The sequence below is a fragment of the Syngnathus typhle genome, linkage group LG7 (genome assembly GCF_033458585.1).
Source record: "Syngnathus typhle isolate RoL2023-S1 ecotype Sweden linkage group LG7, RoL_Styp_1.0, whole genome shotgun sequence".
In the NCBI taxonomy this organism is placed as follows: domain Eukaryota; kingdom Metazoa; phylum Chordata; class Actinopteri; order Syngnathiformes; family Syngnathidae; genus Syngnathus; species Syngnathus typhle.
This window is the reverse complement of record NC_083744.1, coordinates 14,345,122-14,373,025: the sequence shown is the minus strand read 5'-3', so window position 1 is coordinate 14,373,025 and position 27,904 is coordinate 14,345,122. Positions and strand designations below refer to the sequence as shown.

The 27,904-nt window shown below is 45.5% G+C and overlaps 1 protein-coding gene across 4 annotated transcripts; it reads left to right on the top strand.

Annotated features, from left to right (window-relative positions):
* The first annotated feature begins 325 nt into the window (after window positions 1-325).
* On the top strand, window positions 326-19,548 carry wnt7bb (wingless-type MMTV integration site family, member 7Bb). Of its 4 annotated transcripts, XM_061283976.1 has the most exons (5): window positions 326-504; window positions 589-903; window positions 7,251-7,477; window positions 17,892-18,163; window positions 18,307-19,548. In XM_061283976.1, the coding sequence occupies exons 2-5, from the start codon at window positions 830-832 to the stop codon at window positions 18,784-18,786; spliced, it is 1,053 nt and encodes a 350-aa protein (XP_061139960.1). In that variant the 5' UTR covers window positions 326-504; window positions 589-829; the 3' UTR covers window positions 18,787-19,548. The 4 variants fall into 4 exon arrangements, with proteins under 4 accessions (XP_061139960.1, XP_061139959.1, XP_061139958.1 ...); XM_061283975.1 differs by having other exon boundaries at window positions 326-903; XM_061283974.1 differs by lacking the exons at window positions 326-504; window positions 589-903 and adding an exon at window positions 912-3,391.
* The last annotated feature ends 8,356 nt before the right edge of the window (window positions 19,549-27,904 follow it).

The window sequence follows — 27,904 nt, the reverse complement described above, 5'->3', positions numbered from 1 at the left end:
TTTCCTCTTCGGTATAATTTATGTCCTTTGCACGCCATTCATCACCAATCGGCGTGACTGACACATCCTGAATGACTTCTCCCGCATCTCTGACGCCAGTTCTGCGTTCTTCTCATTATTATTATTAGTCATTATTGTTATTATTATTAGTCACGCTGCTGCTTTGTGGAAGACACATTCCACTTGCGCCTTGGCTTTGTGGGGAGTGCTGCTGTGGCGCAAAAAAAAAAAAAAAAAAGCCACAAACGCTGCACTGCAAAGTGACAAAAAAAAAAGTCCCCCCCCCCCCTCTCTCTTTGTGTTATATATAAAAGGCATCATTTGGCATCATCACTTTGTTGTGTTGCAACAAGGCGAGCGTGGAAGCAAAGCCCGGCCCCATTATTATCTGCATATCCACGCGTGGGAGGAGGGAGGAGGAGAAGAAGGCGTGCACATCTCCCCCATGCGAGGCTTTCCTTACCTGTCTGGCGTCAGGACACCATGGAGTTAATTTAAAGAAAGGTACTCGGGGAATATTTAATTAGAGTAGCTCAAAGAAGATCGGACGGAACAAGTAATCCAATCTTTTTTTTTTTTTTTTTTGAGGACACGTCCACCAGCACATTTCACCTGCTACTTTCTGGACCGGACCGGACCATGGACTGCACCCTGGGGACGGTTTTACACAAGCTCGGTGCCGCGGGAAAAAGTCGCCATGCGTGCATGTGGAAGGGTTAGTTACTTAGTTAAGTAGGCCGATTGTGAGGTGGCGGGGGGGAGCAAGTCGCTTTGTGGTTACGCATCCAGTACGTACAGTGCATGGCCCACGGACGGAGTGGCAACGACCATGCACAAGCCCCTCCGAACCTGGACCCTGTACCCCGTGTTCCTGTGTTTGGGCATCATCTACCTCAGACTCGGGTGAGTTTTAGTTGCGTGCAACACAACCAACGAGAAAAAAAGATTGAATAAAGCTTCTCCGCGCAAGAAGCTGCTTTGATCAACAGGATGAGGCAAGAAGTCGTGTCATTCCCAACAATTCCTGTTGCTCTCTGCAGCCATGCATACCTTTTTTTTTTTCTTTAATAGCACCACGCCAGAGTTGTATTTCCACATTCCATCGGCCTAGACTGAGTTTTTACCTGTTTAGCTTTAACTCTCCTCATCCCTCCCCTTACCGCCTCTGCACACTTAAGGAGAACACACAAGAAGACGCAAAACTCACGGAATAATTTGCACGAATTTGTTTGATAAGAAGGGAGATTGCTGGATTTGAAGGGAAAATGGTTTCCATATTTTAGAAACCACTCATGAAAACGCCGACGTATAGCCCGTGTGGTGTTAGAGCATGATATATATAAAAAAAAAAGATAAAAATGTATGAAAGTGAGCTGGAAATTTGCAGGGGTGCACCAAAAAGCTGCATCAACCCTAAAAATCTTATATTTGCATTTATTTTCCTCTTCCAAATCAAAATCCCTTTATGCATGCTAAAAAGAGATTTAAAAAAAACAGGAGTCGGCCAACTTTTGGGTTATTTAAAAGTTGGGTCAAGTGAACATTTCTTTGTGAATGTTTGTTGTACAATAACGATTGATTTGGAGTCACCACCGGCAATATTTTAGGTTAAGGGGTGAAATAATCCCCAAAATTGGGTCGTCTCCCAAATTGGATTATTTTTGATCCAATTTTTTTTAAAAGTCTTGCCCAACAATCCAATGTAATTATATAAAAATTAGATCATTATGTCTCATTATTTTGCACCCTGCAAAAAGTTTCATTTAGTCATTCATGTGCACTTTCTGGCATCAAATCTACATTTCTAACATCAGTGAAACTCACATTTACAGTTTCTTTCCACATTTCCGTCCTCTCCAATTCGACTCGAGCGGCGATACACCTGCCACACGCCACCATTTTGCTTTACGTTGCCAAATATAAACATTGTTGTACGTTTGTAATGGGCATCGTGCAGTTGTTTGTTTGTGCAGGTGGGCCTCGTGTTGTGGCTGCTGCTGAGTGTCTAGCCAAATAGTAAAAGAAATATAGAAGTAGGGAGAAGAAGAAGCTCAGGTGGAGTGAAGCGTGAAACACACTTGGAGCTCCACAGATGCTCATATCGCATGACAGTGTACTGACAATATGCAGTGTGTGTGTGTGTGTGTGTGTGTGTGTGTCTGTGGTGCTCTTACTATGTTTACTAAGCCCGACCATTTAGTTCATTCCTTCCATCCCTTTACTTTCTCTAAATCTTTCATTGTACCCTCTTCATTTACGACGACTGGAGCCTGCAGGTGTTGACTGACAGGCCCATAGCAACACGCTCGCACACACATGCACACGTACGCAAACACGCATAGGCTGAAATTTCTGCAGCTATTTCATTTCTTTGCCTGGATTCTTAAATGTGTTGACACAAATGCATCCTGGATTACCCCCCCCCCCCACCCCTACAATAAATCAAAAAATTCATTGTAATGACCAATGCCTGGCAAAACGATCAAATTATAACAACAATTACCTCTTGAAAATGTAAATGCTCAGTGGGGCGGATTAAAGAAGAGAGTGGGCCATTTGTGGCCCACGGGCCATACTTTGCCCACCCGTTACATAGAGCGCCTTTCAAAGAGGGGCTTTTGGGACGGACAATACAACTTTTGTGCTATTTTAGAAGCTGGGGGAATATTCGTCGTATTCCAGCCCAAAGCTTGCATATAACACCAACTTGTGGATGCAGACTGACTCATCCTGCCTCCCCCCCCCAAAAAAATGTGAACGCTCCTCTTTTTGCGCGCAAGGAGTTGCGATGCCGGTGTTTGTTGTTGTTTGGGGGGGGGGGGGGTATTCTGAGGGGTGGCGGCGGAGAGTGCGGTGCAGTTGATGATGAATGAAACCTCGGATCACTGCAAGCCCCCCCTCCCACCACCACCTCTTCCTATTGTCCCGCCGTGGCAAAGTGGGCGGACTGCAATCGTCTCCGGCCGCCCAATGGCAGCCGCGACTGCGGAGCCGAGCGCGCACAGGCACTTTTCTGCCATGCGAGGTCCCTGAACGCATCACCCACCACCACCGCTGCCGCGCCGCCGCCGCTGCGGAGACATGTCAGAGCGCACCCCGGCCCCGGTCCCGCTCACTCGGCTACGGCAGCTCGGAGCGGCGTGACTCGGGAGCTGGATTTTTATTTTATTATTTTTAAAGACAGACCTGGGATTTAAGAGCAACGGATTTTTTTTTTTTAATTATTTTAAAAAATTGAAAGTGTGTTTTGCCATCTTGCTCATCCCCCGTGCGAGGCGCCTGAGCCGCTTTGGCTCCTCCATGTCATCATGATCCTGTTCTCGTCGCGCAGTGTTCTGCTGTCAGTCTACTACCCGCAGATCTTCCTCATCCTCACCAGCGGCAGCTACCTGTAAGTTGGCTCCAATTAACTTCATCATTAAGCCACTCAAGTTGCATTCGGGTGACATTTTGTCACGCAAACTTCAATTGAACACATTCGGTGCAAGATTTGGACCAACTTCTCTCGACTTGCCGGCTTCATTTTGGCCACTGAGTGGCAGAGATGTTCAAGAACAAATGAACCAGGTTGTCAAATTGGCGAGAAAAGTCAACGAGTGTTATCTTATGACCTCACCGTCCCAGTGAGTCCATTCATCACTTGATTGACACCCTAATGCCGCGCGGCTTTTAATTAAACAACAATCATCCCTGCAGGATCCGGACTTGCAAAGTAATTACTAAGCCATTCTTTTGCTCTTTTGCTTGTTTTCTCGCTTTCTGCCCGCTTCCTCTGCTGCCCGGAGACCCCAAACCTGCTGCTAAAATAGATGTGTGGTTTTGGGTGTTTTTTTTTTTTTTTTTTCCCCCCCCAAAGTTAAAAGTGGGCTACGCTCACTGCAGGCGCATACGGCGCCCAAGTCGAGGCTTGCACGTTACAGACATAAACACGTTGTTTATTTGGATTATGCAAGTTTCTTGTTGGGGCAGCACGATGCGGTAGTGGTTGGCACAACCGGCTCACAGTTCTGAGGTTCCGGGTTCGAAGTAAGTGCTCACCATGCTTGCGTGGAACTTTTCGGGGTACTCTGTTGTTTTTCCTTAAGCGACCTCCGATAGACAAGGTGACCAGTTGAATGTGTACAAGGTCACTTATATGACCGCAAAGGCCAGAAAATAGGCTTCAATAGAATTTTAAGTTTGAATTGTTCCTTGTATTGTCCTCAACTTTAAAATTGTTGCCATAAATGTCAATAATTTATCTTTGAAAGTTTTTGCAACTTAAGTGACTGTCTACATGTGTTGCTCCACCGTTTGTGTTCAAATATCCAGTACTTAAAGGATTTTAAAACGGCGCCTAATGCTAATGTTGGCATTTTCCACTCATATCAACTTCGCGCTCGCCCAAAATAAAAAGAAAAAAATCTGATGACTGCTCGTATCTTAAGAAACCTGTCACTCGGGTCACTCTTATCTCAAGTTGGGGGAGTTGCATGCATCTGCATCCATGCTGAGTGGAGAGAGCAGATCACATCCCATTCAGCCCTAAAGCACAACATTTCCTACTCTTGAGGTGTGTGTGTGTATAGGGGGGGGCGGTTGTAATCGTCCATCCAAGTTAAAATATGTCCCAGGCATGATTTTTGTGAGTGCTTTCCTCTGTAAGATTCATGCCTGCGAGCTGAAGTTGCCTCAGTGCGACTCACACAGCGTTCCATGTGACGAATGAGACGGTGGCTTCGCAAAAACGTCTGCAATGACGTCAGCCGCCCATGTTGTCTCGAGGGCCACACGACACAGTGATGTAAGAGCCACTCGGATGTCCCCGTTATTTTTTTGGGGGGGGTTGTACTTGTCAGGTCACGTTGGCAAAGATGCTCAACGGAATGTGGGTTTCCACTCGGAGCGGAAGCGGAGTTCCCGGCCGCTCTCCATCAAAAATTCTGCCTTCCAAAGATAGTAAGGCGCAGGTATTACTGCGGCTGCCAGCGCTCTGCATCATCGTGAGCCGCTCCAATTTTTAATTCTCCTCTTTCACTGACTCATAATCATCCATCCAACAATTTATTTTATATGGTAGTATTACATTTGAGCACTTATTCTAATCCTTGATGACGCTAATGGCTAATTAAATAATAAAATCAAACTTTTCACTGACATGGCATAGGTTTGACTCAAACTGGTCACTAGTTAGTAGTGTCTTTACTCTTTTCACGTCCAACTACTTATTTTCTTTACGTCTTGCCACACATTTCTCTTGAACAGCAATGTAATCTTCTCAGTATGCTCAATAGGGGGCGCTGTGTAAAAAAAGGAGAACGGTGGCCTCCTCAATATTGGTGGGGGATTTGTCAAATGCTTTTTCTGTCAGGATTTTCGATTTCCATGCGATTGCCATCATCTTGTCAGAGCGCCGATTAGCAAAGCGCCGCTTCGGTTCAGAGTCGGAGCCAGAGACCGCATTGAAGCAAACACAATGAGTTTGGTTGCTATGGATGGGATGTCGCCGTCGCCGTGGGCGACCGCGTGTACTGCAAAAGGGGTGACGGCGGGGTCAGCGGAGCAGCAAGAGGGCAACGAGGTGAATGACATACGCAAGATAACAAGAAGGACAATTTCCCCCCACCTTTATTTTAACTAGCATTTTTTTCTATGATGAAATTCCAAAATTTTTATTTTTGGAGATTTTGCTTCCAACAAGACGCTTTTAGGCCGAGTGAAGCGAGGCAACGTCACTTTGGTAACAGCTGCACTTGGGTTTCATTTGCGTTCCTTGTCTGGGTGGAAAAAGCCGTTGTCAGAACGCGACTTCTCGCCATCCATCAAATGTTTCGCTCTTAATCTCCAACCAAAAGAGTTTTTCTTTTTTTTTTTTTTTGCAATGTGTGTGAGAGCTCAAATCCCTGCTGGAATAAGTCTGGTGTCTCCTGCGCCAGCTCGCCATGGGCGACGTCATACTTGACTGGGTGCCCCCCCGGAAAGTTTGCATCTGCTCGCCTGCGCCGGCTTAAAACAGTCGCAGGGTGGGCGACGTTGCTTTTGGTGCAAATTTGCTTGTCTGCAAGCATATGCGCATTTAGTCACCTTCAGATGAGGTCTTGATAATGTGCCCCATCTGCTTGTCGTTAATGTAAAAGAGCTGCAAATCATAAGGAACCTTATATTTTATTTTACGATAATTGGCCATAAGCTCAAGTTTGCATCATCATCATCAACATCACACGAGCGGAGATGCAGGCATTTGGGGCTTATATAATTTATTGGGTTCCCACTTGCGAGGTTTCCATGGATGTTGATGAGCCATGTGTTGATTGTAGTTTAAATCAAATCATATGCGGCGGATGATGATGGTGTCGACATCACTTGAGAGATTCAGATATGTTCTCATCCCACATGGCCGTTTTACATCCCAACATTACTATTACAAATCCAGTGGGACACATTTCTGTGGGTTATTTCCTACGCTGTAAAAAAAACATGTACTTTGGGGGTCTCCAACATTTACGTAAGTCATTTAAGTCGGAACTTATCGACATCGATGTTTGCTAGCACAACAATGCAAGCAAGATGTTTGCTACAAAATATTTTGCTGAGTTGCCTCTACTTATAACTTGAAGTTGGGGAAGGATACAAGAAACAATCAGCTCTGTAAACTTTCATTTCTTGTGCATTGTGAAAAGTCGGAAAGAAAATGTTCACATTGACAAATTTTGAAATATTATGTTGAATTGCCCAAGTCAAATTTTTATCATAGTTTGTTGTCATAAAATTCACGTAGCTTTCATTTCTTTCGTTTGTTTGTTTTTAATAAGGTGACTAATTTTTTTTTATTATAATTAGCATGGTCTCTCATCACAATGTATTTAGATATTGTGGATGGATTAACATTAAATTTTTCAAAACATTTTAAATGCAATGTAATACCATTAAAATCAATTGCGGTTTGAAATTCTATTCAAAACTAATACATTTGAATCGCTTTAACTTCTCATAACGTTTGTAGGCCATGCCTTTTAATTTATGATTCGGATATGCCACGGGCTGATAAAAAAAAATGCGTGCAGCGGGCCTGACTGAAAGCCCTACGAGGCTTTCACTTGACTACGGAAGGTGCATCAATCAGTGGTTGAAATGAATCATAGTGTGGAGAAGAGTAAGCGAGCCTCCTTTTTGGAAGGAAATTTGAACACTTTGGTTCCGAGCGTGAGCGCGTGCATCTACGAGCGATATTCTTGACTGACGGTTTTGCCTCTCTTTCCCCCTCTTGGCAGGGCCCTGTCCTCAGTGGTGGCCCTGGGTGCCAACATTATCTGCAACAAGATTCCCGGGCTGGCGCCTCGTCAGCGGGCCATCTGCCAGAGCCGCCCGGACGCCATCATTGTTGTGGGCGAAGGCGCCCAGATGGGCATCAATGAGTGTCAGTATCAGTTCCGCTACGGCCGCTGGAACTGTTCGGCGCTGGGGGAGAGGACGGTCTTCGGTCAGGAGCTGCGTGTAGGTCAGTAGGGCTTCTATTACAAAAAAGCTGGAGCTGTTTTTTTTTTTAAAAAAATACATTTTTGCCTGGCTTCTCCTGTGATCTGCTTTGAGCTTTGCTCAATGATGCGTCATTTATTTGCCATTTTAGTGTGTTTTACAAGTCTGGCTTTGTAGTTGTTCGGTTAGGTTGTTGGTTAGAAGGGTTGCTCAAAGATTTCATAGCCTATAAGAGGCAACCTAACAAAAAGTGGACAGAAATGAGGCATTGTTTTTCTACTTTTGTCAAATAATGTCTTCTCTGGTTACCGTATGAGTCTCAATGGAAGTTTTCCCCATCTCCCAGAATGTAAATGGTAGAGAATTTTATTGGTCTACTCAGAACTTCCTTTAACAAGGAAGTAGCCGACTAAAAATGTATACACATGAATCAGGAAGTAGCTTAACTCCAAATGGTTCAATAAATACGACAAGATTTGTCCTCTTTCTTGGCAGCATTTTTTTAGTCTCGATGCAATCGTTCCCACTATCCACAAATGCAAAAGGTAGACAAACAACTAGCATAGCTAACATTAGCTCTTTCACGTCACGAAACAAAAGAGTGGCTACACAATGGAATTTTTGCCACAATGCAAGAGGGATATTGTCAAGTATTTCTTGGTAACACATCTTTGATGAGCTGACAAAACAGGTGTATTTAAAGTTTGGACTGGACAATGAACATGACTGACAAGAATACAGCTAGTGTTAGCTTAAGAATCCAGCGCTTGCGATCCTGTGGTCATGCTATTGAAACCTCAGACTTTCCATCAAGTCTGGGGCCATCCTTTTGTCTCATTTTGAGACGCATAAAATGTGTGGCGGTACCATACAGTCCCTCTGCGGTCTATGAAATGTGGCTCTTCAGAGGTGCACACATCACACGGTCCAAAACTCAAACCAGCAACGCACGTCACACTCTTTGCCGTGATATTGTGTAAGAGTTCAGGTCAGCTCCGCTCGACGCGACTTGCCCGTCCGACTCCTCAAATGCCGCGTTGGGCCTGGCTGAGACGGGTCGCCCGGTTAGCCGCAACACGCAAAGCCCTGCTAAAATCTACATTCGAAAAACGATATTGCAGATGAGAGGACAGCTAATGGCGGAGTTCTAAGCCAACTCGTCGGACACATCTGTTTTTAATTGGCTTCAGTTGCTAGCTATGCTTCTTCGCGAGAAAAAAGATGTGAAGCAGACGTTTGGGAAGAAAAAAAACACACGTTTGGGTGCATTGTTTTTGTTTTACAATATCTGTCATCTCACTTTGTGGCCGCCATATTGCGGCCGGGTCGTTCGTTAAGGCCAAAGGTTCTGTTTCAAATCATTTGGTCTTTGTTGTGAATGTGCTGCTTTTCGTTTCAGTGGCGCTTCCAAATTTTCAATCGGTACTTGTTGGTTTGAGGAAAAACACTAACAAGGCCTGCTTTTTGTCTTTCTGATGCTTGTGGTGAATCTGTGTTGATTGATTTGGCCCAAGTGTAGCCACAATTCCAGCGAAACCTCCAGAAGTGTTTAGTTCTTGGTGCTTTGCTAATTTAATCAGTGTGGGACAATGAAAGATGATCTTACCTTATCTCACAAGTCCTCCAGTCCTCGAGGGGGCGCTGTCCCGCATGATTGAGATGTTTCCCTCTTTCAACACACCTAATAAAAGCACATTCGTTAACGAGCTGTTGATGGCCGAAACTTACAACGCGCAGACTTGCTAACGTGTCCTTAAAACCTTAACATTTTCTCAAGACGTCAACTTTGCCCCTTTTGTGAACTCGCAGAGTAATTTTACGATTCTCGTCATATGCAGACTTTAGGAGAAAAACTTGCTTGTCATCAACAGCTGGGATGTAACCAACATAAACACGACGTTTCCTCTAGCTGTGGTACCATTGGGTTGAGGTTGACAAAAAAAAAAAAATGCTGCTGTCAAGTCTGCGGATAAGTTGTAGTAAAAATGTTGGGTTGCAAAATAAAATGTTGACGGCATCATATTGAATATCAAGCTACAGTTCCAGCTAAATACTCTTAAGTCACAAATTGATTCCATTGGACTGATAAGAACGGTTCCATTTTGGCATCAAGAGACTCGCTACTAAAAAAAAAAAAAAAAGGCCAAACAACTATTTTCAAACAGCACACGCCAACTTTATATCAACACAGTACTGCAAACATCACTCACTATGGCTAAGCAGTGGAGGAAAGTCTATGGTGGATCGGTTAAAAGTCATAAAATTGAGGTCAATGGGTTGTTTGTACAGAGGCATGCTCTGGTTAGTCAAAATGGCCGCCAACCAGAAAACAACAAGTAGCTCAAAGTTGTGGCTGGGTGTGTTTGCGTGTGTGTGTGCGTGTGTGTGTGTGTGTGTGATCACTTAGCTTATTTTGTTGATTCTCAACTCAAATTCCAATCCAGGCATACAAAAGATTCAGCAGCATGTCCGAAAAAGGAAAAATGGCAGAAAAGATGCTTCATAGAATAGCGTCCTGGGACTATTAAATGTCCAACAACTGAATCCTGATATATTTCACTTCATGCTTCTGGTTTCACTTCCTTCCAAATAATGTCTGTCTTTTTTTGCTTTTTTTTACCCCTCCACAGGTGTGACACCTTTATCTCCTTCCCTGTTTTCACTTCCTGCTTCCTGTCTTTCACTTCCTGGATTTTTCCTTTTTCAATTTTTATAGCTTTGTAAGATTCCCAAATCCAATAATTAAATATTTAATATACTATAAAATGTAAAAATAATTCTGCCCTATAGATATATATTTTCTTTATTTTTTGAGAGGATATGTTGTTAACAGGTGCTTGTTTATACTTGTCAATAAGGTATTTTAGTTTAATCCAAGCGATGAAGCTCTCTGGTGCAGTAGACAGGAAGGCTACGCATTCACTTTTGGCAGCATTTTTTTTTTTTTAGCTTCCCGCTCGGTCGTCGCGGGAGACCACAGACGTGAGCGAAGAATTCCCTTGTCAGTTCTAGACGCTGTGGAAACAAAACAAAAAAAAAATGTCTATTTTAAACACCTGCCATCAACATCTTTGCCTGTGCTGTTTTTCCAGAATTTGTTATTTAAAATTGTCAAAGTATGTTATGGAATTCTTTCGCGAGACGTATGAAATCATGGAATACACCTCTGCAAAAAGGAAATTCCAATTCCATCTCCAAACCATCATCATCATATAAAGCTGTTTGGCTCCCTTTTCAGTTACAAAATCCCTCCGCTGATGAACACTAAACATCACCGTTGGCCGGTTTAGAGCCCGCGTCACTTAAAGAATGACCTTTCGAGGATTTCAAATGTCAAAACGTGTCAGGGTTCGAAATAATGTAGTACATTGGCATTTTGTATGAATGACATCCGGAATGTTTTTAATCTTTGGCCTCACTGGTTGTTCAAAAAGCACTCCTGTTGCATTTCCTCAACAGCCCAAGCACTTAAAACGCCTCTTAAAAGCAACATTTTGACCTATTTGCACTCTTTCAAACAGCCACGCACTTGATGTTGTCGAGCGCAGCTTGAAAATGGACACCTTTCAGCGGCTACACTCAGCATCAAAGACGGGGCGTCGTAAAACGGAGCGCTCCGGTTACCCTCTGTTTGACTTCCCAGCCAGTTTGTCACCGGCCTCGCTGGGGCTTGGCCTGGCTTGAAAGGCCTTTGTTTGGTTGTACCGCTGGTGAGCTATTACACGAGTTTGATGTCGCTGTCAGCAAAGAGAGGAATGGATGCCGTTGCACTTGTGCGGGTCACCGTGCTTTGCTGAGAGATGGCTGCCGTGTGTCTTGTTGCTTTGCGTCATTAAAAGCCGCTCAATAAATGGAAATAAACAGTAAAAAAAAAAGTTTAAAAATGTCAAATATTTTGAAAAGATGAATCATAAAAAAATACTAGCAATATATCTATTTGCAATTTTAGTACTGACATGAATTTGATTTGTCCTCATGGGCCACATAAAACGATGTGGCGGGCCGTATCTGGCCCCCGGGCCTCGGGTTTGACATCGAGGTACCAAATACTCGAATGCTTTGCGTCAAATTACAATATTTATATTATTATGTTGACATAGACATATATTATCTGACATCCCCTTTCGTTCTGACTGTTGCTAGCGGGATGCTAGTCGGCTATCATTTGTTTGCTCGTCGGCTAACACTTATTTGTGTAAAAGTGTAAAAAGAAGACGAATGCCACCAAATGTGAATGTAACTGAGCTGCAGCCAGTTCTTACAAGCATATTTTGCCCGTTAATTTCGCATCAGAATCATGATTCCGAAAAGAAGAATGTGGAATGTTGGCCGCTTAAATGGTAGAACGGCTGGACAATAGCGGGCGGGCGTGTTCGCGTTTGGATTTTCCCCATCCTCCCACGACTGCAGCTACTCCCCGGCAGCCCCCCTCGTCTTTCATCCATCCACCTCCGCCATCCGCGAATCCACCTGCCAAGGGGCCCGACACAGAAAAAAAAAAAGCGTCCAGTCAGATAAAGGATGTTTACGTCAGCGCCTTCATTGAAAAGCACTTGTGTGGAAAGAGCTGCTGGAGACCGGCCGGGGCGATGCAGTGGAGGGGAAAGGTCAGAGCAGATAGACGGAGACAGGAGGAGAACGAGCGCTGCGAAAACAGAGCGGAATCATTCTGGACGCGGCGTGCTAGCTTATTTGTTTAGCGAGTCAAGTCCAAGTGTTGACATGCGGGCCAATGAAGAAAAATGCACATCATCTCCTAACATGTCATTACTATTTCCGTAATTGCCGTTCTATTGTTATGGGAGTCTCCATTAATTGCCAGCTGTGGTCACGAGCTAGCTAGCGCGAGACAATGCTCGCACATTTTAAACGCATTATGGGAGCGCCCGCCCTCTTCTCGGAATCACTCGATGGCCGTTTGTGGTCAAATCATAGCCTCGCACGTATGACAAGTGCGGTCCGACCGAAAGCTAATAATGAACTGGCAACAGGACGTGAAATGTATTTAAATGACCACTATGTTCCATTCATGCTTTATTTCCTCGGCCTGACAAAGGAAAAGGAAATGAGAGCCGAAGGATTAAGTTAGACTCGCTTGACGCTGTTGAAAACGCACGCGGGGAGATCCGAGTTGATGTGTACAAAAGTATTGGGACCACCGCAAAGTCTAGGAGAACTGAAGCTGAAGGCCACTTGCTGGTTCAGCTTCTGTCTGGCCTTTTCCAAACACGGTTCTTGATGATGCATGATTAACGGGTCAGGTCGGTACTACAGCACCGTGCTGTGAGAACCGACGCGATTGTCTGATAGCGTGCGGCCGAACATGTGGTAATGATGCGTGCATTGTGCAGAGGTGGAAGAGCGGCAGTGACGGCGGTGGCGGTAGATAGATGGATGGATGGAGGCCCGTTTTTCAGCCCATCATCATGTGGTCGCTCGCAATCCTGTCTGACCATCCTCGGCGCGCAGGGCCAGAGAAAACACGACGCTCGTGCGCGCTCCCACTGCGTCGGATAGCCGAGCGAGATGCCTTCTTTGTTATCCGCCGCGTGGGCCGGCCAAAGGTCATCTCACGCATCCCACCGCCATATCTAGGGTGGGGACCTCCCTTCTCTTCCTTTGACCTGCGTCGGCGTTCATTCATAAGTGCGTGGGTGAGTCAGGAGTTTCTCTCCGTCTGCTGACGCGGCCGCCTGGGGTTGCTCTGCCCCCCCCCTTCCCTACCCTTCCACCTCCCGCCCCTCCCTATTAGCGTTATCGGTGAGATCTGCGTCCGCCTGTGTCTGCCAGCGCCGCTAGACGGCGGAGGAAGCAGGATGCGAGAGGATCAACCGTAATCTCGCCGCACGCTTTGTTCCGCACAATCACTGTATTCTCTACTCGCTGGACATTTTACATGTGCCAACAATCACACCACGACCGGGCCACTTAGGTGATGGGCTTCACAAGGGGAGGGGACGGGGGTCAAGCGGGGACCAAGTGTAGAAGAACAACAAGGTTCTCGCTCAGAATCTGTGTCGGGATGCTTTTCTCAACTTCCAGAAACGGTATTTGGGGGTTCACGCAAGACTCGTCTTCCATGTTTACAAAATGAATCATTTATAGTGGAGTGGTTGAAGTGAAGCTGCCAGGAGATTATTTCCCGCTCGTCGCTCCATTCACAATGTGTGGCTCATTATTAGCTCAAACTCGAAGGAGCGGAGTTTGCCGTGCTTGTTTTAACAAGTCCCACTGCTCCATCTCCACCTCAGGGGAGATTTGAGCAAAAATACTTAGTGCCAGCTCAGTCTTCTCGGAGGCAGCTCTCACTTCTCACTGTTCCACTGGGAATGGTTGTTTTAGCTTCGCCGCTACTCCGCCAGTCTAGGTGCCTGCGGTGTGTGTCGCCGGGCCGCGATGGTGTCACGTCCCCCCACCCATGCGGAACGCGGGACCCGGATATCTCTGGTAAAACAATATTATTTTTATTGTAACAGAAACAAGGCTGAGCTAATAATTCAAGCTGCAAACCTCAGAGACCGCAACTTTGTCTGTAATTTGCAGGGAGCGCTCATAGCAACCATAGAGTACGTGCAACGGAAAACAGTAGCGGCCCCCATCGGTATACAAAACGAGGGGTTTTCCTCCGACTTTCCCGACGTCCCCCTTTTTTTTTGACTGGGGCCTCTCAGACACGATGTCAGCGTTGGCACGGCCACATCAGCACTGTTTATTTTAATGCAAAAAGTGGAAACTAAAATCACTGATGTCTTTTTTTTTAAAAGGCTTTCAAAATATATTGACTGCTGCTTTTAGGTGGGAAGTTCATCCAGTGTGGTTCCGGGCTACTTTTTTTTTTTTTTTTAGAAGCACAGTGGCCCCTATCCTAAAATTTTAGGGAGTGCGATACTTTTGAAACTGACGTATGACCTTTTGTAGCACATGTTCACCATCATGCTTCATGTTTAGTCCGCTCAGGTGTAGAGACTCTGGGCCACCAGCAGGTGACACTTTTACCTCTGTTCACTGCAAGAGTCATTTGTTTGCTCTGCATGTGCTTTCTAAGCTGCACAAACTCCCTGTGTGTGTGTGTGTGTGTGTGTGTGTGTGTGTGTGTGTGTGTGTGTGTGTGTGTGTTCAGGTCGTGAGTGCGTGTCCGGGATGGCCTTTAAAAAGCTTTCCCCTTCACGGCTCCATCAACATGAGGGAGGCCATTCAGCAGCACCGTTGGGCTCTGTGTGTGTGTGTTGTGTGTGTTTGAACAACAATTCAGTCTAACCCAATCTCCCCTGGGACATTTTCATAGTGTCTTCGGCTAGCCCCTGTATCCGCTAGCACCTAGCATCCCAGAAGCTAACAGAGAAAGAGCAAATTCAGTGTAGTTAACTGGAAACCACATTTCAGTGGAAGATAACAGCAAAATTAGCATAAATATAGAGGAAACGAGCCAAGAGCTACAATTAGCGTGACATGTAGCATAACATCGTGTCGCGTGACTGATGGCTTCTATTACGAGTCGAATGTTTTTATATGATACAGAAAACAAAAAAATGGGTGTGGTTTGCTTGATATATTTGAAAGGAAAACTTGACTATGGACTTCAATACATACATATTAAGGAAGTTGAATCGGTGCTTCTACAATTCTTTAGTGACACGAGTATCTATACTTGTACTTGTGGTGAGTACTTTTGCCACCTCTGCTAGATTTAGCTGGCAAAACAACAGCGTGGAGTTCATGCTTGCTCTCTGTGCCTTTCTTTGCCCCGCAGGCGGCGAGGACAGCGGGGCCGACTGAGGTCAGCCAACCCCGCTGCTTCCACCCGCCGGTACAAGCGTCGACGCTCGTAAATCTTCCCGTGCCGCGTCATGAGAAATTTGTCCTAGCGGCGCGCCTGACTCCCGCTCTAAAAAAGTCAGACTGGAGCTCCAGTGGCGAGCCGCGACATCTTTTTGCGTCCCCTTTCCCCCGTCGCTGACGTCACAGGCATGGCCGCATAAGCAGGCAGGTGTCCAACGTGCTGTTGTCAGCACATATGGAAGCTTCCGTCGGAGTCGCTTATATTTGGATGTGACTTTCAAACTGGCATCCTGACGAATGACTTCAAGGGGTGAAATTTGTCTGGTGAATCTCCAGCAGACGTTTAGCTGAGGAATTTTGGAATTACTCCAAGGCATAAATAGAAACATTTTGTCCTAAGGAGAAAAGCTTGCAAAATATAGCAACAGATAGCTTTCTGTCCCGACATTAATCACTTATTTTGTAAACACAAAACGATATAAACACATTACAACACACAAGAGTAACAAATATCAACAAAAAACTCTTCTTCTTTCAAATTGACACCATCTCAATCTAAATAGTCGCCGTCTAGTGGTCGACAGTGGAATCACACCCGAAATAGATGACGCTTCAACCAAAATAGAGCTAGCAACCGTACAATAATAAATGTGTTAAATAGCAGGGCCCAGAAGCCGAACCTCTCAATGGGGCAAGGTTTACACAATTCCCATGAACTTCCAACCCCACTGCGACCACCTGAACCTGCTCAGATTGGTTCCCCATCTGATCCATTCTCACCCCCACCCCCCAGACACTTGCCTCTAAACTCCATTAGACATCTGTTTTAATATTCCGCCATTCTTCTCTCCTGCTTGCTTCCAAGTTTTCTGAGGTTTTTCTGGTCACTCCAATTTTCCACTGGCAGCAAGCGAGGCAATCCCAGGGTGGTTCCTTCTGGAGGGCTTTCAGGAGACTGAGGCCGACCGACCGACCGGCCGGCCGGCCTCTCCAGAGTTCTACGGGTGCCTTTTTCTCCGCAGTGGCTTCCTCGCCAAAAGAAGGCCCTTCCTCCGCTAAGGGCACGGCGAGTACACTTGAAGACGCACTGCTGTTACAAAACAGTGTTGTGGTTGGATTTTTCACCACCCCACCCTTGTGTTTGGCGGCAAACGCAGCGAAATTCTGAACTCGGGATTGAGGTCTTCCATAACTCTGCATCGATTTGGGAAGAACAACTCCGATACAATTAACGAGGCGGCGCGCTGGGATTGATGGAGGACAAAATGTCAATTTTTTTGCGCTTTTTATTCAGGAAGTGTCCTTTTAAAATATTAATGAGCACACATGGCTTTGCACAACTGATCAACCTTGGCGGAGGTCTGCGCCCCAGGGCACTCTTTAGATGAGTCATCACGGCTTGAGTCATCACTGCCCTCCCCCCCCTCGCTGCCCCACATGGTAGCATCCATCCTTCTTTTTGAACTATAATCTACGAAGGAACAAAAAAAAACATGTTTTTTTTCTTTAAAAAATGCAAATTCTCGTTTCATAGTTCAATGTTTTTTTTCTATATTGAACATCATAATATATTTTTTTGTTACGGTGCACCTGTTTGCTCACCTGAATGAGGAAGTGGTCTTCATAACAGTTCTCGGTATTAGAGTCCTATATCGTCTTACGCGGTGCTAAAAAAAATGTCAACATATATTTTGAGTTATTCTGAGTGGGATGATGTGCATCACCACCACAGACTGGTGTAGCGGCGAGAGGTTGTGCGTCAGTCCCCACGCTAGCAAGCCCGCGGTTGCGCTATTAGCCCTGCAGGATAGGAAACTACCGGGTAGCTTTTTTTTTTCTTTGTAAAAATATCTTTGGAGTGTTTAAAAAAATGTCAACAAGAGGTGAATGATGAGGAAGAAATTACATGTCAACAGCTGCACACTAAGCAGTTTGTGTTACCATGGAAACCTACGTGACTTGATGGGCTTCTATGAGCAAATGGTTTCTAATCCAGGAGAGCCAAATATTTGTGAGTGGAGAACACGACAAATATCAAAAGATGCTTTCTGGTCCTTGTTATTTTTGCTGCTCTGAGCCGTCCGGGTGATTGACGGGAGGCCGTCGTAGCCCTCCGTCTGTTCTTGACTTGAAGAGGCCTTTTTGGACAAGAGGCCTTTATGGCCATTAGGGGAATAGCCAAGGACAGCTCAGCCTTTGTGTTCATTACTGCACCTTGTCCTGTCTTGTGTCCATCTCTCCCTCTCTCCCCCTATCTGAGAGTCATTTTAAAAACAAACCCGTAAAAAAAGAAAAACAAAACGAACACACTGGCAGTCCACTCAAACACGGTGGTCGTTTGCAGTTCGGGTTGCTGCACACAAGGTGCTACCGTTGAGGAATTCAGCACTTTGGACAGCACCTAGACCGGCTCTCACCACACAAAAATTCCAACACTGCACTCCCAAAAGCACGGCCCGCAATGCTTTGTGGTCAGAAATGAGACCGCGTTCCTCCAAAGGTGCAGCAGGCAACAGGGAAAGGAAAATAATCTCTTATCAAGGTGTCAACTTATTTCCAAATATTGAATCGCTTGACGGATCGGGTTTAGCGTGGAGAATTTTAAAGTAGCAACCCAGGCTTCCCAAACAAACCGTCTCTTCTTTCCCCTTTCGCAGGCAGCCGGGAGGCGGCGTTCACCTACGCCATCACGGCAGCGGGCGTGGCCCACGCCATCACGGCGGCGTGCAGCCAAGGTAACCTGAGCCAGTGCGGCTGCGACCGGGAGAAGCAGGGCTACTACAATCAGGAGGAAGGCTGGAAGTGGGGCGGCTGCTCAGCCGACATCAAATACGGCATCGAGTTCTCCCGCCGGTTCGTCGACGCCCGGGAGATTAAGAAGACGCCGCGACGCCTGATGAACCTGCACAACAATGAGGCTGGGAGGAAGGTACATAGATGTTTTCCCGATGCAGAAGCTAAACATGTCCTCGCGCTTGCGTGTGTTTCCACGCTCAGATGTGATGAGGTTTCTGACAAATGGATAGATGTGGAATTCTTTTTCAAAGTGGTCAATTTTCTTGCATTGGCCAGGTTCTGGAAGAAAGAATGAAGCTGGAGTGCAAGTGCCACGGCGTGTCGGGCTCCTGCACCACCAAGACGTGTTGGACGACGCTCCCCAAGTTCCGTGAGATCGGCTACGTGCTCAAGGACAAGTACAACGAAGCCGTGCACGTGGAGGTGATGCGGGCCAACCGGCTGCGGCAGCCCAGCCACCTGAAGGTGAAGCAGACTCAGGGCTACCGCAAGCCCATGGACACGGACCTCGTGTACATCGAGAGGTCGCCCAACTACTGCGAGGAGGACGCGGCCACGGGCAGCGTGGGCACCCAGGGCCGCCTGTGCAACCGCACCTCGCCGCACACGGACGGCTGCGACCTCATGTGCTGTGGGCGGGGCTATAACACGCACCAGTATACCAAAGTGTGGCAGTGCAACTGCAAGTTCCAGTGGTGCTGCTTCGTCAAGTGCAACACGTGCAGCGAGCGGACGGAGGTGTTCACCTGCAAGTAGAGGACCGGAGAAAAAGGACCTCTGACGGACACTCTTCACGGCATCGTTTTGCACACCAGAATCTTTAAATCGCTTTCCACAGAGTCAAATGCAAAGTACCAGTCGGCGACTTCATGCGAGGATGTACGCACGGGACCGCCAGAGCCTCACGCGTGGCAAAGTTGTGCCCAAGTGGACAAGGGGGGCGCATGTTGGGACACATTTTTCTAAGCAAGGTGCGTTGAGGTGTACCAAAAAAAATATATATATATATATAAATATATATATGAGCGGAGAACTCTGTGGAAGCCTCTGCTGCCAACTGGAATATTAATGTCGGTCTTCCAGTCACACTGGAACTGTCTGTTCTGAACACTGAAAAATAAATTGTTTATTTATGTAATAGTATCTTAAAAAAACAAAAACAAAGCACTAACGGGTAGAGATGTCTTTTTTGTTTACTAAGTGTAAAGAAAGTACTTTAGGAGCTCTGACTGAAGCTGTATGTCTTTTAAGAAAACACCCCCATCCGACGACCCTTTATCACCTCATCTTGTCTTGTTCAAAAGAGCATCGTTAAAATGTGTCTGGCATTCCCAACGCTTTGGCTCTATTTAAGTGTCGCATCGTTTGTGTTTTCACGCTCCGTTGCCGGCGCGCACCGACGTCTCGTCGGATGCTCGGAGCGGCGGGAATGTTCCTGGAAACTGGATGATGTTGTCGAGTGCTGCACTGATACTTTCTCTTCAGTCGTGCTAAATAAAAGTCCCCGGTTGGAAAGTACTCGCAAAGGCGCTGACCTTTTTTCACGCACTCACTTCAACAATTCACATGTTGACCAAGGCCCACCTTACAGGTTCTATTGGATCTGGTTTCTTATAAGCCTTTGGGAATTTTATTAATATTAAAGTTCAAAACACAGGGACCGATCGAGAGGTTGCAATCAAACCGCTAATCAATTCATTTGTGACGTCAGTGTGCAAAGCTACTGTGAAGATAAACACAGTCGGATTATAGATGGATTAATGAATTAATTAAGTAGAAAAATCTTGGTTGGGAATAAAAATGAATGAATGAATGAATGAATGAATGAATGAATAAATAAATAAATAAATAAATAAATAAATGTTAGGTCTATGCCAAAATGCATACTTTTTTTTGTTTTGAACAATAAAAAACTCACACAACACATGTAGAAATATAGTACATGTTTTTCAGGACTTTAAAGTACATCATGAATACAGCCTTATTATGGAAAAAAAAATCATCATGGGTGGCACCAAAACAATGGCAATACCAGCTTCTCATTTTAATAATCAATATTTTATTTTACTCCAAAGTATTTAATTCACAAATTCATGTATTTGTGCAAACAGCAAAACAACACAAGCCAACACGTCCTTGAGCCCAAAGTCAGGAATCCGCATTTTTCATTTTACGGCTGAAAGCATGTTCCTACAAGAATGTTCCTGCTCTGTGTGGAGTGGCCCCGCACATAACCAAGCCTATTACTTCCATAAATTCTCCCCCCCCCCCCCCCTTGAGGAAAAGCACACACTAAAAAATCTGGTCATCAGCGTGTGTGTGTACGCGTGTGTGTGTACGCGTGTGTGCGTTGAGCCAAACGTCATGTCAACGTCTGTTATTCAGCATTCCAATAAGGCTTAATACAGCAGCTGGCAGCTTTGTTGGGCGGTATAAATCATTAAAAATGAATGATAAATAAATCAAGCCGTGTGCTGACTTGGACAAGCTGGTAATGCGCTGCGGTCGTGTGTCTTCATTGTGGCGTGCATGCAACACAAGTCCATGACCTCTCTCGACATGGAGAGGAGCTTCCTCCGCACATTCGACGTGGGAGGAGCGGCCAAATTTTGTTTCATGACCATCTGGGTGATCACCATTACCCCCTGCACTAAAAATGTCCTCAAGTGTTTGATTATTCATCAAGTTGGATCTATTTGTTGTTGTTGTTGTTCACCCACGCTAATTGGGGACGTGTGTTGTGGCCGGTTTGAGACAGCCCAGCTCTTCATTGCTTCATTCCGCATGGTTTGCTTTGATGGCTGCCAGTGTGGAAGATGATATGAGCAGTGAGAACATTTAGTTGGATTCTCCACATAAAATGTTGAAAACAGACACAAATTTTATTTTATTGAGGGAAAAACATATGGTAAAAAAATATTGTCGAAGTCGTACAATCTGCAGTTATTAATCCGTACGTAAATTACCTTTTATGGTCGGCGCGTTTCCTCTTCAACTAACTCAACTTTATTTATGGTGCACATTAGAAACAACCATAGCTGCATACAAAGTGCCACCCAAACTTCAATTTCCTTCGAAAATGGCCTATAGGAGAAAGTTGAAAACAGCAGGGGACCCAAAGTTGAACCCTGTGGGACACCATACGACAGAAAGGCGGAGTGAACAGGTGCCTTGTCCAAGACAATTTCAGTTGGTTCACAGTGCATTTTGTCAAATCAAAATACAACAAGGATGGGAATAAATCATTACTTTCTTTGAGAACCCGATTATACATCCTGGTGCGTAGACGCAGGGAATGATCCATAGAGGATATTTGGAGAGCGCCCGATTCCACTTGTTCCATTGGAGAGTGCTGAAGAGTGTCATGCAAATGAGCTTTGAAAGCAAAGAAGAAAGCAGCTCAGTGTCCCTTTTCTTTTCAGACACACAGGACCCCAAAAAGTTCTTGAATTGGACGGGATGGCTCGACGGAAACAAGGATGTGCATGTGTATACCGGAAAAGTGTGAAAAGGCTCGTTATGGAGCGGGAGAAGGAGCTAATTGAGAGGAGTTGGCAGAGAGAGCGGATTCAGCTGCAGAATTAACCGTGTGCGATGCATGCTAATGCTAAAGTTCTGTTCAAAACTACTATAAAGAATCACTCAGGAAGTCACGACCTCCACCAAGGCAGTCGGAAATGAATTCTTCCATTGCAGCAAGGTGAGAAAACAGATTAGCAAGATAAGTTTTTATGTAATTATAGTTAGAAATAAAATAAAAGGAAAATTAAATCTATTAAAAATTAAAATGAAATATAACATAAAACCAGAAAAATGGAAACACAGAAATTCATAACAATAATCATCTTGATTGGCTAGGTATGTAAACAAACTATGTCAATTTATGTCATGCAGTTATTATGGCAAAGCCAATAAAATATAAAACACACAACAGGAGATGTTTTTTATAAGCGGCTGAATTTCAATCGCCTTCGTCTCCTTATTTGCATGATCTTGTTGAATTTTCCACAAAATGCTTGTGGAACAGCACGTTCCCTCGCCACTTCAGCCGTCAGCTGCATGTGAACGGTATTGTGGGCAGCCAGTAGAGCAGAAGTAAGACGGGTTTTGTTAGCTTGTCTGAAGCCCTCGGGAGCGGAACTACATAAGACCCGCCACACTGTGCCATGGATGACGTAAAAAAAAGAAAAACAAATCTATTTGTTTCTTGACATTTTGGGACTTCCATTACATGGAAGATAATCTTTGCCAGCAAGAGAGGCAGTGCGCCATCTCTTGACGACATCATTAACGCTAACTGAACCCCACAAACCGTTCATGTTCGAAGTGTCGAATGTTTTCCGAAAGAAGCCTCCAACCGCTGCTTAGGCGTCAATTGTTTGCATGTCAAGCTCATTTACGCCGATGTGGCGTATCGGGAGTGAGTCCAGTTGCAAGGACGCGGTGACGTGACTGTCGACACGAGGCCAAGCGGCGACTTTATGCAAAGTATGCAAATCCATCACACGATCCCTCGTGTCACAGTTCACCGAACAGTCACGTCACAACATGGCAGTCAAGTCGAACCAACGACAGCCGCAAAATCCTTGAAGTCATCACATGCCGAAAACAGGCGTAAGACAATAACCGTCGGGTCCGCTCGCTCGTAAGGGATCAGGCAGTAAATCCAACTGGGATCCTTCACTGCGCAGTTAAATGGTTCATATAGTCGCTGACGTACAAGCCAGCCACATTTCATTCACGCGGCACAGCTCAGTTCAACTCGATTTTGGTTTGGAAGGCGAAATCGGCATCTGGATCGTGGCAGAGATTACCATCTGCAGATCGATCGTACAGGCAGTGTGGGACGATTGACATCAATTTATCATCGGTCATTACGTCACTTGACTGGTCGACAAAAAGGTTTTCACACCCATTACGGAATTGTTCTCTCACACACACTACTGGCAATCTTTATTTTTCTCACTCAGTCTGCTATAATGTTCTTACACACTGACCCTACTTAATCAGAACCTTGGTGTAGTCACGGTCACTAAAATAGCAAATATTGTCTTTCATAAGACATTTGATTTCTACTTTGAAAACTATCCACGTGAAAGGGATAGAAATCAAACAAGTCCGAGGTCTCGCGAGCTGACTCCTGAGATTAGCCAGATCCCAAGTGAGAAAGTCTTCCAGAAGCCGCTCTTCAATTACAGCCCTGTCTGTGTCCTCAGGTCCAGGAAACTCCTTTTTAATAGTCTGCTGGATGATTGATGATTCTGGGTCAAACCTTTTAAGTGCTATTCCAGGATGTGGAGGTGATAGGAAATCATAAAGTCACCACTGGCCTCAAAACACCACGTGGACAAACGTGATTTAGGAGCGCTTTGTCCTAATTGTCAAAAGAAGGTGGTGCGACACGCAGCCTGGTGCAATTAAGACGATGAGCTGCGTTTTGCGTGTTCCCTTCACGTTGTTTTGACTGCTCTATGGTTTGCAGAGTTCTCATCATCTGTTTGGTATTAGTGGTGAGGAACACATGGCCACTCAAAGGCAGCCAGGGCCCCGTGTGACATCATAGACCACAAGGCCGAGCGGGGGCATCGTCGAGAACGCCCCTCGAGGGTCGAGTACTCGGAAGGCTACCTGACGAAACATCTGCAACCGTACGGCATAAATAATGTGCTTCTGACGATGACACCTACTGTATGTCGCTCATACCCTGACTAAAAATCGGTTGTTCTAATTCCTACTCTTCCCCAATGTCCGATGGTGTTCCCCAGGGATCAATTTCAGGGCTGCTGCTGTTTTCATTGTAATGTTCCCCTTCTGAAACCACCCTACATTATCTTCTATTCTTTATCTGTTGTGAATAAGTTCTTTTCAGAAGCTATAGGTATTTATATTTGGAAGCAGACAAGCCTGGGGGAGTTGGCGTGCACACCTGTTTATGTTGGCCTGGCCCACTAAGTGGTGCTTGTAAAATATGAGTGAGGTTAATTTTTACGCAGGAGACGCCCTCAGGCCTCAAATCCCCAGCGAGGTCAGCATCAGCAGTCTGAAGACGACGGGACGGGTCTGACACCAGGAACTGACATATTTCCACCTCAAATTTCTACCTCCCCGTGCACAAGTGTGTGTGTGTGTAGGTGAGAGACAGGAAGTGAGGTTTCGTCGTTGCGCAGAGCCCACACATGAGCTCCTCAGGCTTCTCCTTGAGGTTATTTTTCGCCCTGTGTTTTGTTTGCAAGAAACGAGAAAGGTCGGGGTTCTAAAAGGAGACTGCACCACCAGGAAACCAACAAGATGCTTAAACGTTCTTTTCTTGCTACAGTTACCCCTCACCCTCATATTTGAGGCCAGGCTTAGGGTTAACATTTAATGACTCCCGGATCCCCGTCGACCGCATCGCCTAGAGACGTGTCTTCGCCGTCAACCCTCCCCCATCGCCTTCAACCTCAATCACTCGGAAAGGATGTTGGATGTTAGAGGGTCACACTGACACTCCGGAGAAGTTCAGAGATCCTTTTGATCAATGTACTTAACCCCTCTTTCCGTATATCAGACCCCCCACGCCGCCCACCCGGCCGTCCCCGCTACCCTCCGTGGGTAGATTGAGTTACACAGTGCAAAGAAAGAAGCCGGCTGATGTCCTTTTGGAAACACATGTCTTTGCTTAAGGCCAACATGTTCGTCCTTCCGGGCTTGACTGTTTCTCTGACCCTAACCCTAACCCACAGTTAGGAAGGCCTTCAGTCATACAGCTTTGGAGTTGGTACTCCATATAGGAAACAGTGACAGTTTCTGGCAGGTGCTATGGACACACCCAAACACACATAAATGAATCTGCCATATAGTAAAGTCCCGACCCAGAACGAAACAGAGCCTAACCCTGCCTTGAAACACAAAGTGAATCATTTCCTTACTTTCATCTGGATTGTCACCAGCATGAAATAAGTTCTTCCTTGCTCGTACCCCTCTTGAAAGTTTGATAGAAGCCAACACGTGGCAAAACAAAACCTAGTCGAAAGACTTTTATGACGAATGGCTTCTCGTCGGGTTTCCTTGAACCATTACAGCTCGCGGCACGTACAATTTGTGTCCAATGCGCGAGATTTATACCTTAGCCACACCCTTGTAAAAAACCAACAGCACTCGAGATGAGAGAAGTTGCCATGGCGATAGACATTCATCAGTCCGAGCCTGCCTCCAGCTGCTAATTTATTCTTCAGGGAGACCCGAAGATCTGTTTGGGATCTTCGAGTAGTATATTTCGGGAAGGCGGAAAGAAGGGATGTGACCCAACAATGGAATTAGTGTGAGTCATAAATTAGTTTGTTTAGCTGCAGAGTCGCTTAGTCAATGTTTAGAAGCCGAAAACCCAGAAAGATGAATGTGAAATCATCCCAGACGTCGTCTAGGGGGTGGACTCCTGATGCACACCCAGGAAGTCCGACTCACCCGCGCCACAACGGACCTCGACGACCACAGATGCATCCGGCGGTCGGACTTTGGGGTGGAGGGAGTGTTCTGGTCCATTACGCCCCCGCCGACCGCCACCATCTGACAGCTGCTCCGACTGCAGTCGGAAAAAGCCCGCCAAAGGGCCGTGAGGACGACGGTGGCGACGTGACGCGAGTGGCGCGTGGCCCCGTCAATTTTACGCCCGAAGGACCGAAGCGATGAGAGATTGAAATGCAAGTTGCGAGCCAGCCAACTGTCAAAGAGTTAAAAATGGAGCCGACAGACCTAATAGCGCTTAGCAACGATGCCTTCATGTATGTATTTGGGGATTTCATTTTATTACGATTGGGCTCAATAACACATAAAAATGTAAGGGTAGACGTTTTCTTTGGAAGGACCATATAGAGGTCCATATGTAGAAACCATGATTTTCAGATTTAGCAACATATTCATCTTTCCTGTGCTTACTGCCCAAGCCCACTAATTGATAGAACATATCCCGATGCCTGGTAAGGTGATCCTAACATTAATGCACTATTCAACTTTTCTTTTAAACCGCAGTGACTTTCATATGACGGGCTGATGCCAATGAAAACAACCGCCAAACAAATTCGTGGCAAAGAATTTTTATTTCAAAATATGAACCAGTTTTTAGCACTTTGTGACGTTTACTAGGTGAGGGGTTGAAACAAGAGTTGGGGGTTGATATTAGGGCTTGAAGCCAAGGGTAGGGTTTCAAATTGGGGTTTCAAGTATGTGCCAGGTTTCAAAAGTAGAGTTCAACTTTGAGTTGGGATTTCAAAATCAGGTTCAGAGTTGGAATTGGGGTTTTGAAACCAACATTTTCATATTGAGATTTCTAGCATATGCCAAAGGTTTTCCAGTTATGGTTTCAAATTAGGGTTCATAGCTAGGGTTAGAGTTTCAAAATTAATGTTGGGTTTCAAGTTCTATAGTTTGAAACTAGGACAAAGCATTCTATTATTATTGCGTTGGCTGTGTTGACTATGGATCAGCCACTTGTTTACATTTCCTCTGAGTACCCCCAATGCTGCTTCTCGTACCTCTCAGAACAAGGCCAAGTTTCACCTTCAAGTGGACTTTTGACATGTGTGAAGTGTCAATTTGGAAAGACGGCAGTGGAGGTTCCCAAACAAACAGCCGCATTCCTGAGTCAGGAGGGGGACAGGTCTGGAGGTTGCTGCTTAAAAGCACAATGGGCCATGAGAACCTCCTTTCTTCCCTTTCACAGGTTCCTCAAGCCTGGCCTGGAAAGGAACGGGACCCCCGCATCGGTGCCGCTCTTCTCGCCTTTCTCATCGCTCCCCTTGCAGCCCTGTTGTGGGGCATTATCAGTCCTCATTTGATGCACCCCCCCCCCCGGCCGGCCAGCGGGGACGTGGCTTTTGTTTGGGGTTGCCGTGGCAGCTGGCTAACATTCGGTCACATGCTGTATGTAAGTTATGTGATGGTTTGGCCCTGGAAAAAGGCTGGCTATGCTAATGCGGCTGCTCGGAGACAAAATACATGGTGAAAGTGATCACTCGTACATTTTTTCAAAGTGACTGTGTTATTATAACAATTATTAGTGCTCGTTGTTTTGACATGACTTTCCGATGCCGCCGGTGCGGAAGATCCAAAGGAGATATTTTCTAATTATGACGGGATTCGCTATCCGATATCAAGCGAACACCAACGTGGCGGAGGGAAAAATCAGACTCAATTTCCACAGTTTCGCCGAAATGGGCAAAGCAATCATTTTTATGGTGATTTTTACTGACAGGCAAATCCAAATTTAGGATTGCGCACCTCAGTGTCACCTGAGGTCTCCAAACAAGTACAGTAAACTTAAACTCAAAGTGTGTGTTTGTGTGGCTTTTGTGTTTGCTAGCATCTATGCGAATTTCCGTTAGCTTAACTTGAGCGTTTTGCTAGTTGTCAGCGAGCAGAATTTTATTAGACGAAATTACAGCGGTCCCTTGAGATGCGACTAATTCATTACATGACCACAGTTGTATCTCAGTGGAAGCTTTGAAGTGTGCTGCCGCATCTAGCAGTGGAGGTTTGAAGCTAATACAATGTGGAATTATTTTTTTGATTTACGAGTTGGTTTTATAGTAAACTTCATCTGAGAATGAGTAAAACGAAAATGAAGCAAGCACACTTTCTACTTGTCGTGTGTTTTAATAAGAGTTAAAAAAAAAAGTTAAAAACAAAGAAAATTGTAATTAAAAATGAAAAAGAAAAAACGAAAGAAGTCAAACTATTATTTTTTTTATATGGTCTTTATCACAGCATTTCACCGACTGCGCTAGCCCCACTTTCGTCCCAGACATTCACTGGAACAAACAGGTGCATCTGCATTGAAAAAAATAATAAAGTCCTGCTTTAACCCACTGCGGCTCCCAATCCACATGAAGACCTTGTC

What these genes read in the sequence shown, in the direction of transcription:
- wnt7bb (XM_061283974.1), top strand. Translation starts at nt 3,309, where the DNA reads ATGATCCTGTTCTCGTCGCGCAGTGTTCTGCTGTCAGTCTACTACCCG. An exon ending in CTCACCAGCGGCAGCTACCT is followed by an intron (nt 3,392 to 7,250) that starts GTAAGTTGGCTC and finishes CCCTCTTGGCAG; the next exon opens with GGCCCTGTCCTCAGTGGTGG. An exon ending in CGGTCAGGAGCTGCGTGTAG is followed by an intron (nt 7,478 to 17,891) that starts GTCAGTAGGGCT and finishes CCCCTTTCGCAG; the next exon opens with GCAGCCGGGAGGCGGCGTTC.